This window comes from Vulpes lagopus, chromosome 21, assembly GCF_018345385.1.
Source record: "Vulpes lagopus strain Blue_001 chromosome 21, ASM1834538v1, whole genome shotgun sequence".
NCBI classification, from domain to species: domain Eukaryota; kingdom Metazoa; phylum Chordata; class Mammalia; order Carnivora; family Canidae; genus Vulpes; species Vulpes lagopus.
Window position 1 is genome coordinate 43,311,738 of NC_054844.1, and position 13,745 is coordinate 43,325,482.

General features: G+C 55.8%; 1 protein-coding gene across 1 annotated transcript; it reads right to left on the reverse strand.

Moving 5' to 3' along the window:
• On the reverse strand, positions 1-13,440 carry LOC121480378 (keratin, type II cytoskeletal 1b-like). Its single transcript, XM_041736883.1, has 9 exons — positions 12,801-13,440; positions 7,441-7,655; positions 5,894-5,954; positions 5,297-5,392; positions 4,169-4,333; positions 3,166-3,291; positions 2,859-3,079; positions 2,483-2,517; positions 1-1,484 (listed from the first exon to the last, which is right to left on the reverse strand). The coding sequence occupies exons 1-9, from the start codon at positions 13,365-13,367 to the stop codon at positions 1,192-1,194; spliced, it is 1,779 nt and encodes a 592-aa protein (XP_041592817.1). The 5' UTR covers positions 13,368-13,440; the 3' UTR covers positions 1-1,191.
• Positions 13,441-13,745: the final 305 nt, after the last annotated feature.

The window sequence follows — 13,745 nt, forward strand, 5'->3', positions numbered from 1 at the left end:
TGAGATCACAGAAAACTTTATTGTAGAAACACCGGAAATGTCAAGCCTTTCAAGGTACAACCTTCAACCAGGAAATGATGAAGTCACAGCACCGTGGAGCCCATCTGATACCCCAAGAGAATCGTGGACCTGGAGGTTGCGTTAGGACTTAGCAAGCAAGCAAAGGGGACTCTCGATCTTAGAAGCAAGGGCTGCTCCTTGGCAGACAGGTTCCCCTTCCTGTCCCCTCCAGCACATCTCCAGCGCCTTGTGTGAGGCCCGAAACAAAGGGTCAGACTTGCAGGAAGTGCTCACAGAGAACACGAGGCAGAGGGAGTCAGGACAGGGCACTAAGCTTCCTTACAAGTAACAGGCAGCTTCCGGACTGGTCAGGATTGAGCCCTCCCGAGACCCACGCCTGATCCTCCAACACTTCAGGGCCCCACACCTGGACACGACAGTGCCGGGCTGCACGAGCTCACCCGCCTGGACAATTCTCAGGAGGGCCGTTATGGAGCAGAGTCCAGGAAGGGCCAGGCTGCCGAAGAGTGGAGGAGGCACAGGAGACACCAGAACTCCCTGGCTCGCCCGCTGACTCCTCTATTACAGATAATTAGTCCTCCCGGTGGACAAGGCCGCTCACACTCTGAAATACTCTGCTAACCCAGAGGACAGTGCTTCTTAAGACAGAGAATCAGAATCACGACCATGACTCAGAGGTGTCTGACGAGGACAGCAAATCCATAGGATCCATTGGCAGGAAAGCGTGAGGCTAACAGACCAACAGCAGGAACGGGCCCACGGCACAGGGGCTCCTCCCGCCAAGCTACTGGGCCCAAGGCCTCACTGTTGGTCCCCTGCGGGATGGATCGTTGTCCATAGGGCAGCCCAGGTGCAAGAAAGGGAGCCTGGGGGTGGGAAATCTGGTCCTTAACGTCTACTCCCCACCATCTGCTTTCTAGATACTCTACAGGCTTTTCTCTCCATCGCTTAACTGGGCCCCGGGGTGTCCCCAGGGGCAGGAGCGGGCCCAGAGGAGCGGTCTGGCTGTGACTCCAGCGCCCTGGGAAGACAGAGCTGCTGGTGGGGGTTTTGCACCTGCTCCCCCCCCCCTCGCCCCAGCTTGGACTGTGTGGGCAAAGCTGCGGAGACCCAGGGGGGAAAGGGGAGAGGGGCTCAGGGAGGGCGGGGGTGGGAAGGAGGGCGGGGCCTCTACTCCAGGATTCGCCTGCGGGAGGTGCTGGTGGAGGTCTGCACGACCCGCACGCGCGAGGAGCCGCCGGACTTGCTGCTGCCCCGGCCGCTCCCTGCGTAGCCGCCTCCGCCCGCGTAACCTCCTCCGCCGCCCCCGCGGGAGCCGCCGCCGCCGCCGGCTGCGTAACCTCCGCTGCCCCCGCGGGAGCCGCCGCCCGAACCGCCTCCGGAGCCGCCCCCGTAGCCTCCGGAGCCTCGGCCCCCGCCGCCGCCGCCGCCGCCGCTGACGGTCGTCTGGCTGCTGTGCACAGCTGCAGGGAGAGGACAGGTGTCTGGCTGCTGTGCACAGCTGCGGGGAGAGGGCGGGTGTCTGGCTGCTGTGCACAGCTGCGGGGAGAGGGCGGGTGTCTGGCTGCTGTGCACAGCTGCGGGGAGAGGGCAGGTGTCTGGCTGCTGTGCACCGCTGGGGGGAGAGGACGGGTGTCTGGCTGCTGTGCACAGCTGGGGGGAGAGGGCAGGTGTCTGGCTGCTGTGCACCGCTGGGGGGAGAGGACGGGTGTCTGGCTGCTGTGCACAGCTGCAGGGAGAGGGCAGGTGTCTGGCTGCTGTGCACAGCTGCGGGGAGAGGGCGGGTGTCTGGCTGCTGTGCACAGCTGGGGGAGAGGACGGGTGTCTGGCTGCTGTGCACAGCTGCAGGGAGAGGGCAGGTGTCTGGCTGCTGTGCACAGCTGGGGGAGAGGGCAGGTGACTGGCTGCTGTGCACAGCTGGGGGAGAGGGCAGGTGACTGGCTGCTGTGCACAGCTGGGGGAGAGGGCAGGTGTCTGGCTGCTGTGCACAGCTGGGGGAGAGGGCAGCCTGAGCATGAGTAGGAGAGCAGGGCCCCACCTGCGCCCCCTGCACCTGGCCTCCCTCCTCCCACCCCCATCCCTCCCACCACCCCACCATCCCCGCAACATTGTATCGGACTTGCAAAAAGACACTTTGGAGGAAAGGATTCCCGTTTTCCAAGCAGTCTTCATAGGACAAAGCAACGTCAGGACCCGTTTTCATGATCCATAAACTGTTACGAGTTCTAAGCTGCTACTGATTAACAGGTCTCATAAAAATTAAGATAAATAAGAGCTAAAATCATAATAATTGATTTCAGCACATTTGTCCGGGCTTTTGTGGTCTGTTTGCTCACTGAGGGTCATCATGCAGGCCTGGAACCTAAAATGCTGACTGCGGTCCCGCTTGGGGTCCCCCAAGACCCCCGGGCCCCGCCTCCGCCTGCCCCCCACAACCCAGGGTCTGGACCCTGCTACTTACAGATGCTCACGTGGCTCTGCAGCTCCCCTGACATCCTGTAAAACCAAAGCACACGCATCAGCCAGACCCGCAAAGGCAGAGGGAAGGCACTTAACAGCCTGGAGACGCGAGGAGCAGAGATACTCGCATGAAGTGAAAACTGCCTCCAACCTTTAGGGAAAGCTGGGGCACAGGCCAAGCCATCAGGGAGTGTGGGGCGACCCGGGGTTTTAAGCACTTTTCCGAAGCCTTTTGGCACTGGCTGCCGTGGCTTAGGTTGGGGCACAGGGACATTCTCAGCCTGGGCCACCAATCGTCGCAGAAAAGAATTGTTTTCTCTCCGAGTAGCCCCGCTGCTCCCGCTGCCGCCTGCACTGGGCCCCGGAGCGCCCCCCACCTGCTCTCCTCGCCCTCCAGCAGCTTGCGGTAGGTGGCGATCTCCACGTCCAGCGACAGCTTGGCCCCCAGCAGCGCCTGGTAGTCGCGCAGCAGCCGGGCCAGCTCCTCCTTGGCCTGGTGCAGGGCCTCCTCCAGGTCCCCAAGCTTCTGCCGCGCATCCTGAAGGGCCTGCTCCCCTCTCTCCTCCGCGTCCGAGATGGCCACGTGCATCTGCTCGATCTGCGCGGAGACGGGCTTGAGGTCCAGGAGCCCCATCCGCCCGGCCGTGGGGCGCCGTGTGGGCGCAGCCGGGGCGCCCTTCTCACCTGCTTCCTCACGCTGCTGATCTCTGCCTGCAGCCTCTGGATGGTGCGGTTGAGCTCGGTGATCTCCAACTTGCTGTTCTTCAGCTCGTCTCCGTGCCTGCCCGCCGACACCTGCAGCTCCTGGTACTGTGGTCGCAGGCGGTGTGGCCGTCAGCCCGCTGCTCACCGCCAGGGCCTCACGGGGGAGGGAGCCCCCCCAGGCCCCCCCAGCTGCTTTCCCCGGCACGGTTCCCAGGGGCCCCCCTGCCCCCACTGGGGCTATGATACCTGAATACACCTCACTCCCCTACCGAACCCCCTCGTCTGAGCTGCGACACCACACACACACACACACACACACACACCCGGTCCTGGTCAAGCCTCCCTCCTCTCACCAGCCTCTGGGCCAGGCCCGCATCCCAGACAGACGCAGCTGCTCCTGGCCACCCTTTGTGACCTGCCTGTTCCATCACCTAAGCCCTACTCCTGGCCGTACCCACACTGGGACCCCTTCACTTTTGCCACCACACTGCATCCCTTCCACCCTTTTCCAGGATGGTTTCCCTGGCAGCCAGGACCTCGTTTCCCCAGAGGCCCTCAGCATGCCCTGTGATTACTCCCATTCTCCTCTCTGTGTCGTTTCTGTATCTACACGGGCCCAGCAGTAGGAGCCACGGGCAGGGCTCTGGAGGAAGCACGGGGAGGGGGGGGCTCAAGGGAAGCTCTGCCTTCTGATGCTTTCACTGTTGACCATCTGCCTCCCCGGTCGGAGGCGGAAATCCACGCACTCAGAAGGCCTGCCTGCAGGGCAGCGGGACAGAGGCCAGCAGGAGTGGAGCTGAGAAAGTACATCTCAAGGCTAGACGTTCCTAATGTAGGGGCTGACCTTTGGCCCTTAACTACAGTGATGATAGATAGGTGATAGATGATTGATAGATCTTCCAAAGTAAGAGAAAGATGATGGAAGTTCTGGGGGCGTGTGGTCTGGGGTACCGGGTCTAGGTGGAGGAGCAGTGGTGCTCACCTTAGTCTGGTACAGTGCCTCGGCCTCGTCCTTGCTCTTCTGTGCGATCAGCTCATACTGGGTCCTCACCGCATCGATGATGCTGTCCAGGTCCAGGAAGCGGTTATTGTCCATAGACAAGATGACATTGGTGTCGCTGATGTGGGTTTGCATCTGGGACAGTTCCTGTAAGGTGTGGACCACAGGGTGACTCCTTCCACTCTTCTCCTGGGGCCTCAGTTTCCCTCTACCATCCCCTCAAGGCTCTCTGAGGAAGCCAGAAGCCTGGGCCAGATGCAAGTCTTGGGGAGGGTCCTTTGAATAGTTGTTGCACCCCAAGAAGCACCTTAACTAAAAGTAAAGGCCCCCAGACCCAGTCTCTGGGGAGAAGAAAGGAGCATGAATTCAGAGCCCCTGTAGGCACCACCTGCCCGTTGTGCCTCCCCTGTGCCCTCTCTCCAGGCCTTACTTGGCTTGGCCGCCGTCTTGGGTTGGGCCCTCTGACAGGCAGACTTGCTCCTTGAGGAATACATGAGCTCTCAGGGCAAGGGTAGGACTCTCCTTGTGCAGCCGCTCACTTACTCTCGAGCCTGAGCTCTACCACTGACCAGCTGAGTGACCGAGCTAGTGACTGAGTTTCTCAGCTCCCTCAACTCCAGAATGGAAACCAAGACGTGGCAAAGCTCCTAGCACAGCATCTGGCCCAGGGTGGACATGAACGACAGTAGGGTAGGGCCAGGGGTGGTAGGAGCATATTATCCTTCACCACGGCAGGCCTCATCCTCGTTCTCTCTAGGATCCACACTGTCCTGTCCTAGAGGATTCCCCAATAGCCCCAGCCCTTCCCAGCACTGATGAAGAATTCTGGTCCCTGTATGTCCCGGGGATTAACCTCATTTCCAGGTAGAATCAAGGGCTGCTCCCTCTCCTCCTCCCTCGGGACTCTCTCTGCCTCCCACCTCGAGCACCCGCACCCAGGAATCCGAGCACCGGGGGTGGGGAGGCTGTCCCCAGTCCCACAGAGTTGAGATGACTGAGGAGCGGAGTCCCTAGTGGGTCATGCTGGGTTGCAGGCCTCCCCCTCCAGCCGCCCATACCCCTTGTGACCCGTGAGGAAAGAGAAATGTTTCTCGCGAGGACTGAACTCACCGTCTCAAATAAATATTTCAGGAAATTGATCTCCCCGAACAGAACATTCACCTTGGACTCCAGGTCTACCTTGCTCATGTAAGCCGCATCCACGTCCTGAACAGCAAGCAGAGACAGTCTGACTTACTGCCTAGGCATCGCCTGCCACCAGCTCACTGGGTGACCTGGGCAAGTAGCAAAGCCTCCCTGGGTTTATTTCTTCATCTCACTCAAGTGAGCGGCCTGCAAAAACTCTGGCTTTCCTGGCCAGAAGGAAATGTGACACCAAGCCCCTCAACCCAATCAGTGACACACAGCACCCTGCGTCCCTCCTCGGGCCCCAAGGCTGCACATAATTGACACTCAAAAGGCATCAGTTGATTGAACTTCATATTCGGGACTGTGGAGAGAGAAGCACGCAAGGAAGCCTCAAGATTCAACGTCACTTTCAGCCTTAACCCCTCCAGTGCAAGGGCCCAGCATTCGGGCCACACCCTCCACAGGCTGCTGCCAGCAGTCACCTGTCCACCCCTTGGTCACACAGCATCCCCCAGGAGTTGCTCACTCTGCTCAGCCCCTGGGCCCCACAGCCCCCCTGGGCCCACCCCCACCCTTCACCTTCTTCAGGACGACAAAGTCATTTTCAGTGTTGGCCCTCCGGTTGATTTCCTCCTCGTACCTGTGGGGGGAGGTAAGAAGCACAGGTGGGCTGCAGAGGCTGACCTCGGCTCCTTGGGATTTCTCCCCACAGCAGGAGGCTTGGAACATCCCCGACTTTGGCTCTCCCCTGCCAGGGCCTGCCACTCCCATAAACCGGCCGCTGGAGCCAGCTGCTGGCCTCCCAGGTCAATAGAGGTACAACAACCCAACGTGGAAAATGCAGAGCCACATCGGACACTCCCAAAAGGTCCATTTTTCTTTTGATGTTTTACCTTTGTAAATTCGTTGCACTCATTTTTAACAATTGAGAACATGAATAGCCACTTATACTAAGTTGTTGGTTTGTTTTTAATTTAAGAGAGAGAAAGCGAGCAGGAGCAGGGGGAGAGGCAAAGGGAGAAGCAGGCTCCCCATTGGGCAGGGGGCCCGACGCAGGGCTCCATCCCAGGACCCTGGGATCATGACCTGAGCCGAAGGCAGATGCTTAACCGACTAAGCCACCTGGGTGCCCCTACTAAATTGCTTTATTTTTTTAAGATTGTATTTATTTATTTATGAGAGACACACAGAGAGAGGTGGAGACACAGGCAGAGGGAGGAGCAGGCTCCCTGTGGGGAGCCCGATGTGGGACTCGATCCCAGGACCCCGGGATCACGCCCTGAGCCGAAGGCTGACGCTCAACCTCTGAGCCAGCCAGGCATCCGCCTAAATTGCTTTAGAGAAGAAAAAGGTCACCTACAATTTTGCCCCCCAACACCTTCTGGTGATTGAAAGAATTTCATCTTTCCCTTTTTTGAGTCACACACTCTTGACTCTCTGGCGCGGCAGAGTGATGGCAAGGGTAGCACCTGTACCCCTAGCGGGTGGAGGGAGAGCCGCTCAGCTGCCGGCACCGTTCAGGAGCAGCCGATCTGGAATTAGACGAGTCTTGCCATCCCCGCCCCTACGATTAACAACAGCTGGTGCTTAGTATTTGCAGGCACAGGCTGGAAACTTATTAAGCGGGATGTCGTCTAAACAAGCGGTTCTCAAAGTGCGGTCCCCGGCCACCGGCATCAGCATCCCGCAGAAGCCTACCAGAATGCAAACACTCTAGTCCGATTCTAGGCCTGCCCAGCTAGTCTGCTGCACCCCGAAGTCTCAAAGCCCGGATCTGCCAGTCAAGCAACCCAACAGGGAGGGAGGGTGCCTACCAACCCCACTCTACTAAGGTGAAAACTAAAGACTTAGAAAGACGGGCTTGCAAGCGGCTAGAAAGTGGCAAAACCCACTGGAACTTGGCTCCAGCATCGTGAGGACAGTCTGCCCTTCTCCACCTACTATAGTTGAGAGCTGACTGGCCCCACCATCCTAGCAGAGCTGCCACATGCAAGACGGTGCCCCTTGCGGTTGCACCGCGGGACCCTGGGCACCCCTCCCAGTGAACACTGGAGCAGAACGTCTTCCCCCCAAGCGTTTCCCTGCCGTGCTTCTCCCCGACCCCTTTGCCCTGCCCGGGGCCTCACTTGCTCTTGTAGTCCTCCACGACATCCTGCATGTTCTTGACGTCTGTGTTCTGGCGCATTTGCTCGGCGTTGAGAAAATCCACCTGCCTCCGCAGCTCACTGATGTAGTTCTCCAAGACGGGCTCCAGGTTATTGGTCCGAGTAGAGGTGTTTACTTGTTGTAGCAGCTCCCACTTTGTTTGCAGCACCTGGTTCTGCTGCTCCAGGAATCGCACCTACGAGCAAGAGACTTCCAAGTTCGCCCCCGGCTGTGGGTCCCAGAAGCACCCCCACGGGTAGGAAGATGGGCAACCACACAGCGTATCTGGGCCCGGAGAATCGAGGTGGCCCCTCTGGGGATCAGAGAGCTTCCCTTTCTGTGGGACCAGGACACACAGAACACGATGTGGTTTCTGATGGTTGACCAAGGGCTGTAAGGTCAACTTGCCTAAAATCACCCCTAATTTACTAAGCTAACTCTGGATTTGAAGGCAAACCACCTCCCGTGAGGTGCCCTCTCTCCTTCATCTACAGCCACGTACACCACAGAGCTGTCTCTCCCACACTCAGCTTATCCGTGCCAACGTGAGGCAATGGTGATGCGGAGCATCTGAAACACTCACACATCCAAGGCTTATTTCTCTTTGTGGCTGAAATGCTTTATGTGATGGAGGAGAGGAGAAAATAAGAGGGAAGAAGGTATTTGACTTAGAATATTAAACTGATTTCGGAGCAAACCAGCCTGGGTGGCCCCGTCCTGCAGGCGCCACCACCTCCGCCGCCTGCCAGTGTGTGTTTCAGGAAGGTTCCCCCCAGTACCCCCCCCTTCACTTAAATGCTGACTCGGCATTTTAAAAATAAAGGTTCCCACTTTTTATTATTTTTTAAGATTTTATTTATTCATTTGAGAGACAGAGAGGATGGGGGGTGCAAAGGGAGAGGAGATTTTATTTATTTATTAAAGAGAGAGAGCACAAGTAGGCAGAGCAGCAAGCAGAGGGAGCAGGAGAAGCAGACTCCCTGCTGAGCTAGGAGCCGGAAGTGGGGCTCAGTCCCAGGACCCTGAGATCATGACCTGAGCCGAAGTCAGATGCTTAACCAACTCAGCCACCCCGGTGCCCCTGTTCCCAGTTCTTAAGAATGTTATATGATGCCTGCCCATGCCCCCAAAGAAAGGACTTCGGGGATGTCCAGTGTTTGGGAAATACTCACGCTGCTATTCCCTTCATCAACATTCAATGACAAAAAATGGAGGGAGGAATCATCCTATAGCCTCACTCTCTCTTCTCCTGAAACTGGGCACAAAGGTCAGGGACAGGGTCCAGAGAGCCGGCTGGCTGGCTGTGCAGACCAAGTGCATGATCATGATCAGCCCTCACCTTCCCTCTGCAGGTTGCCCTCGGATGGAGCCTCCCTTCCCATGCCTTAGGTGAAGATAAAGGAGGCCTCTAGGCTGTGCTCAGGTGCACACACACACACACACACACACACACACTCCAGGATCCTCCTGGGACTTGTGTATGGGGACAAACCCAAAGCTTTGTGCAGTCCGAACAGACCCTGAAGACATTCCCCTACAACGTGGCACCAAGGAGGCTGCCCCAAACCCGTGGCCCTAGGACTGCCCTGCCAAGGGGCCAGCCCTTATTAACCTCCTTGGGATTCTGACTCTAGGCTGGGAGATGTGCCCGGTGAACACTATTCCCCACGGCTCATTTTTCGTTCACTTCATCAAAGCAAGAGCTAAGGCCGGTGGCCCTCACAGGTTATCTCAGCTTGGAACACTCCCGTGGGAAACCCTTTCCACCTGGCTGAGTTTTGCTCTGGTGACACTGCCAGAAGGTGGACACATCAAATGGACACGGGGTCTCAGCTCTGTGCTCACTGCTGTGGGAACTGGAGGAAAAAGATCTCATGGGCGCACGAGGGATCGCCACGTCGAACAATGAGGGGCAGGTTAACCAGAGCACCTGTCCCCCCACGCACACGGCACCTCAGAGCACGTCGGCAAAAGAAACCTTGGATCTTGTCAGGCCACCCAAACTGCAAAGGCAGAGACTGGCTGCAGGGAGTGCCAGGGAAATTCAATGGGATTTAATCTCTAGAAAAATCACTGAAAACTGTTTGTGATTTTTTTTTCCTGGGCCCCCCAAACACTCCTGGGCTGTGTCCCATGAAACTTAGCATCATGCTGAGCTCACCTTACTGGGAAAAGCACACCCCTCCTCTGCCCCTCTCTCTCTTGCTCATGACACTTCAGCCCCCAGGAACTCCTGCTCCTCCAGCAGCCCAGATCTTCCCAACTTTTTTGCCTGGCTAAGCCCTATTTCCCTTTTCCATCTCAACTAAAATGGCACCATCTCCCTGGTGTCTTGCCTTCATAGCCCGAGGTCCTTGCCCTGGAGCATCTAGTGTGATTTGTTGTCACTTGGTGCTGTTTGAGCACATCCGTCCGCTCCTGGGGGGAGCCTCAAGAAGGCAGAGCCATGTCGGCTTCATTCTCCTGTGGACACAAGGCGCTCGGACCCACGGACACACAGTGCCCAACATAGAGAAGGCAGTTCATAAGTATCAGGGACTAACGCGAAGGGATTTGGAATTGCCTCGGAGCGTAGACAGCTATCTCTCTGAATACAATGGAAACTCCTGGAAAGCAGGGATTTTGTCTGTGATGTTCATAATGGAATCCCCAACACCTAGAATGGTCCCTGCACATGATAATTACTCAGTTAATACATGGTGAACAACAAATTGAGGTATCGGGCTTGGACACTTAGACAGTAGAAATGGATGCAAAGGCCTTTGTAGAACCAAAGACAAGGAAAAGGGACCTCAGGAAGGAAAGGGATGGGGTCTATCTCTTCCCATGGGGACACCTCCCTGGCTTTGTCAGCTGAGCTTGCATGCCCTGTGCCGGGGAGTGAGTGGCCTGAATACTCTACACTCGGAGGCATGTGAAATATATAGTGTGTGTCAAATGGCCTTAGGGACAATGGAGAGAAGTAGTACAGGGTTGGTGGATATGGATGTTGATGTGGGGGTGCTAGTTCAAAAAGGAAGATCAGAGAAGGCCCCATTAGATAGCGGCATCAGAAAAGATCTGAAGGAGATGAGGGAGCAAGCCAGACCATTCTTGGGAAGGAGGAATTCAAAGCAGAGGGATTGGCAAGAGCAAAGGCCCTGAGGCAGGCATGGGGTGCTGGAGGATGCAAGGATGCAATAGGTAGTGTGCTGATAAGTAAGCAAGAGAGAAACAGGAGAGGAGGCCCCGGGGGGAGTGTAGGGTCACTGCAGACAGACTTTGCACCCTGGGGAGCTAAACCCCAGCTCTCAGTCTGTTCACTAAACCTTGCAGCTTGAGAGCTGTTCCACCCAGTGGTGACAATGGTGCCTAATTCTCACAAATGCAAGCCAGGGGTGAGCAGCAGCTGTGGGGCAGAGGCCAAATCACACAGGGCCTTTTAGAATCTTGGCTTTTATTCCAAATGAGATGAGCAGCCAATGGAAGATTCAAACAGAGAAGTGATGTGATGTTTTTAAAGGATGGCACTCGTGTGGTTCTGAGAATGGACTATATGGGGTTGAGGGTGGAAGCAGAAAACCAGATCAGAAACTAGAGTCAGAATCCACTGCAGTAGCAGCCTTCTCCCTTCCAGCCAGGCCAGAGTCCTCCTGGATGAGGGATTTTTCCTCATGGTCATGACAAGCCATCCCCTTGGGGAGGGACAGGTTGCCACAGTCTCCTGCAGCTTGGCCTCTGCCCACAGGCCATGCCACAAGATGCAACAAATGTCTGATATTAATGGTGGAACCACAATCAAGTGAGTCCCGGGAGATTGGCTGTCAATAGCCCTTGGCCATTTCACTGACCTCAAGCCCTCCTGTCTCTCAGCTCCTCCTTAAGCTAAGTCTTGGCCTCCAGTGGAGTCTCTTTCACCTGGCACCCCCTTGCTCCAGTGAAGCCCTCCCAGCCCCTGCCCATGCCTGAGGTATGATGATGTTCAGCCAAATTTCCCATCCAAGGTGATCAGAAGTAGCCAGAAGCACTTTGCTCTACTGAACTCCTGTTTGGCTCTCTTTTGGCCTCAACACTCTTACCCCTCCTCCTCCGGCTCACACACTCTGTCCTCTCCCAGCGTCTGCCCAGATATCAGAGACTGGGTATACAGCCCGGTGGTGGACTTCAGCCCTGGTTGATCTGCTGTCAGACCACAGGTCAAGGTCTGGCCTCAACACTGAATTCCTGTGGGTCTGAAGGATGGTCACTTAGAATCCAAGGGCCTTTATGCCCCAGGGTGCTTCCTACTACATCCCTAAGAGCAAAGAACTTCCTGGGAAGCCTACAGGGGCTACTCTTCCTCCACCTCTGGATGAAAGGAAATGCTGGAGGAAGGTCTTTACCATAGTTCTTTACCATCTAGAAGCCTCTGCTTGCTGATTTGGCTCTGGACTGGCTCTAATCTGAGGTTTAATTAGGGAACTAGGGAGAGCGGCTACAAGTTCCCCATCTGGTCCATTCTTGGCCTTGAATGAACTAAAACAGGGAACTCTGATAGAATCCTACTGAGTATTCAATTCACTTTAGCCCTCAGAGATACGCTCAGGGCATTTGCCTAGGCTGTGCCATGGCTCCTTGAGGACAGGACTTGTGTTCTAGTCACCCTGTCATACCTGGCACTCTATCTGACATATAGTAGATGCTTATTAAATGTTTGTGGGATGGATGGATGGATGGATGGATGGATGGATGGATGGATGGATGAAAGAGTGGGTAGATGGGTGGATGGATGGGTGAATGGATGGATGGATGGGTGGATGGATGAAAGAGTGGGTAGATGGGTGGATGGATGAGTGGGTAGATGGATGGGTGAATGGATGGATGGATGGATGGATGGATGGATGGATGGATGGATGAAAGAGTGGGTAGATGGGTGGATGGATGAGTGGGTAGATGGATGGGTGAATGGATGGATGGATGGATGGATGGATGAAAGAGTGGGTAGATGGGTGGATGGATGAGTGGGTAGATGGGTGGATGGATGAGTGGGTAGATGAATGGATGGATGAGTGGGTAGACGGAAAGTGAATAATGATAAATGAAAATGAAGTCACTACACCATGTATTTTGTTTTTCTGTGGGGTATTTTCACATTTCTTATCTGGTTTCCTGCCAAAAGGAAAAGATAAAAATAAATCCCCTCAATAAGTCAAACTGAGCCCTAATGAGATGAATGCTTTCTCAAGGCCCCAGAACATATACTTGTGGAGGTGATTGCCAGCCCCAGACTGAGACAGCACCAGGTGGGAAGAGGTGGCAAAGCACAAGGCCTTCTCGGGTATTTGATCGGGGGCCAGAGACCCACCTGCCTTGAGGTACTCACCTTGTCAATGAAGGAGGCAAACTTGTTGTTGAGGACCATGATCTGCTCCCGCTCCTGGGTCTTGACTCTCTGAATTTCAGGGTCCACCTCCAGGTGAAGTGGCTGTAGGAGGCTCTGGTTAACAGTCACCTCTTGGATGCCCCCTGGGGGACAGGAAGGACCAAAGCCCCCAAGCCCAAAACTGCTACCCCCAAAACCACCTCCTCCAAAGCCGCCACCTCCTCCATAGCCACCGCCTCCAAAGCCACCGCCCCCAAAACTTCTGCCCCCGCCTCCAAATTTCCCTCCTGCTCCCCCACCCTGGCAGAAACCACTAGCACTTCTCCCCACTAAGCTAATGGAGATGCTTTTACTGCCTCCCAGGTTGTAGAGGCTCCTAGAACCAAACCCCCTGGCGTGGCTCCCATACCCACCACCACCACCACCACCACCACCACACCTGCCCCGGACCTGACACACAGACCCCACAGCCCGACTCCCACCACCAGAGCCTACAGAGGAGCCAGTGCTGTAAAACCGCCTGCTCCTAGAGCTAAATGCTGACTGAGAGCTAAATTGGCGGCTCATGGTTGCTAGAGCATCCAGAGAAGTAGCCAAAAGAAAAGCCCCAGCTGGAAGGAGGCAGAGACCCAGGAGGGAAAGAGCTAGGACTCCTTTGACAAGAGATCTGGCTCAGTCCCTATATATACATGTGCTGGCTGGGCTGGGCACTTTCCGAATCCTGGGAGGGGAATATTTATGTTTAGTTGGCCTGCCAGCAGCATCTGTTTAAAGCCTCACACCTATGAGTTGCAGAAATTGTACTGTAGATAAACTTCCCCAACTTGATCATTTATCATTCATCTCTTGCCGCTTAGAGATCAGAGTGCAGTGATCTCTCAGGACCGAGCTGCTGGAAACTCCTATACAGTTTCCCCCAAATCATTAGCTGATACCTTCCTAAGA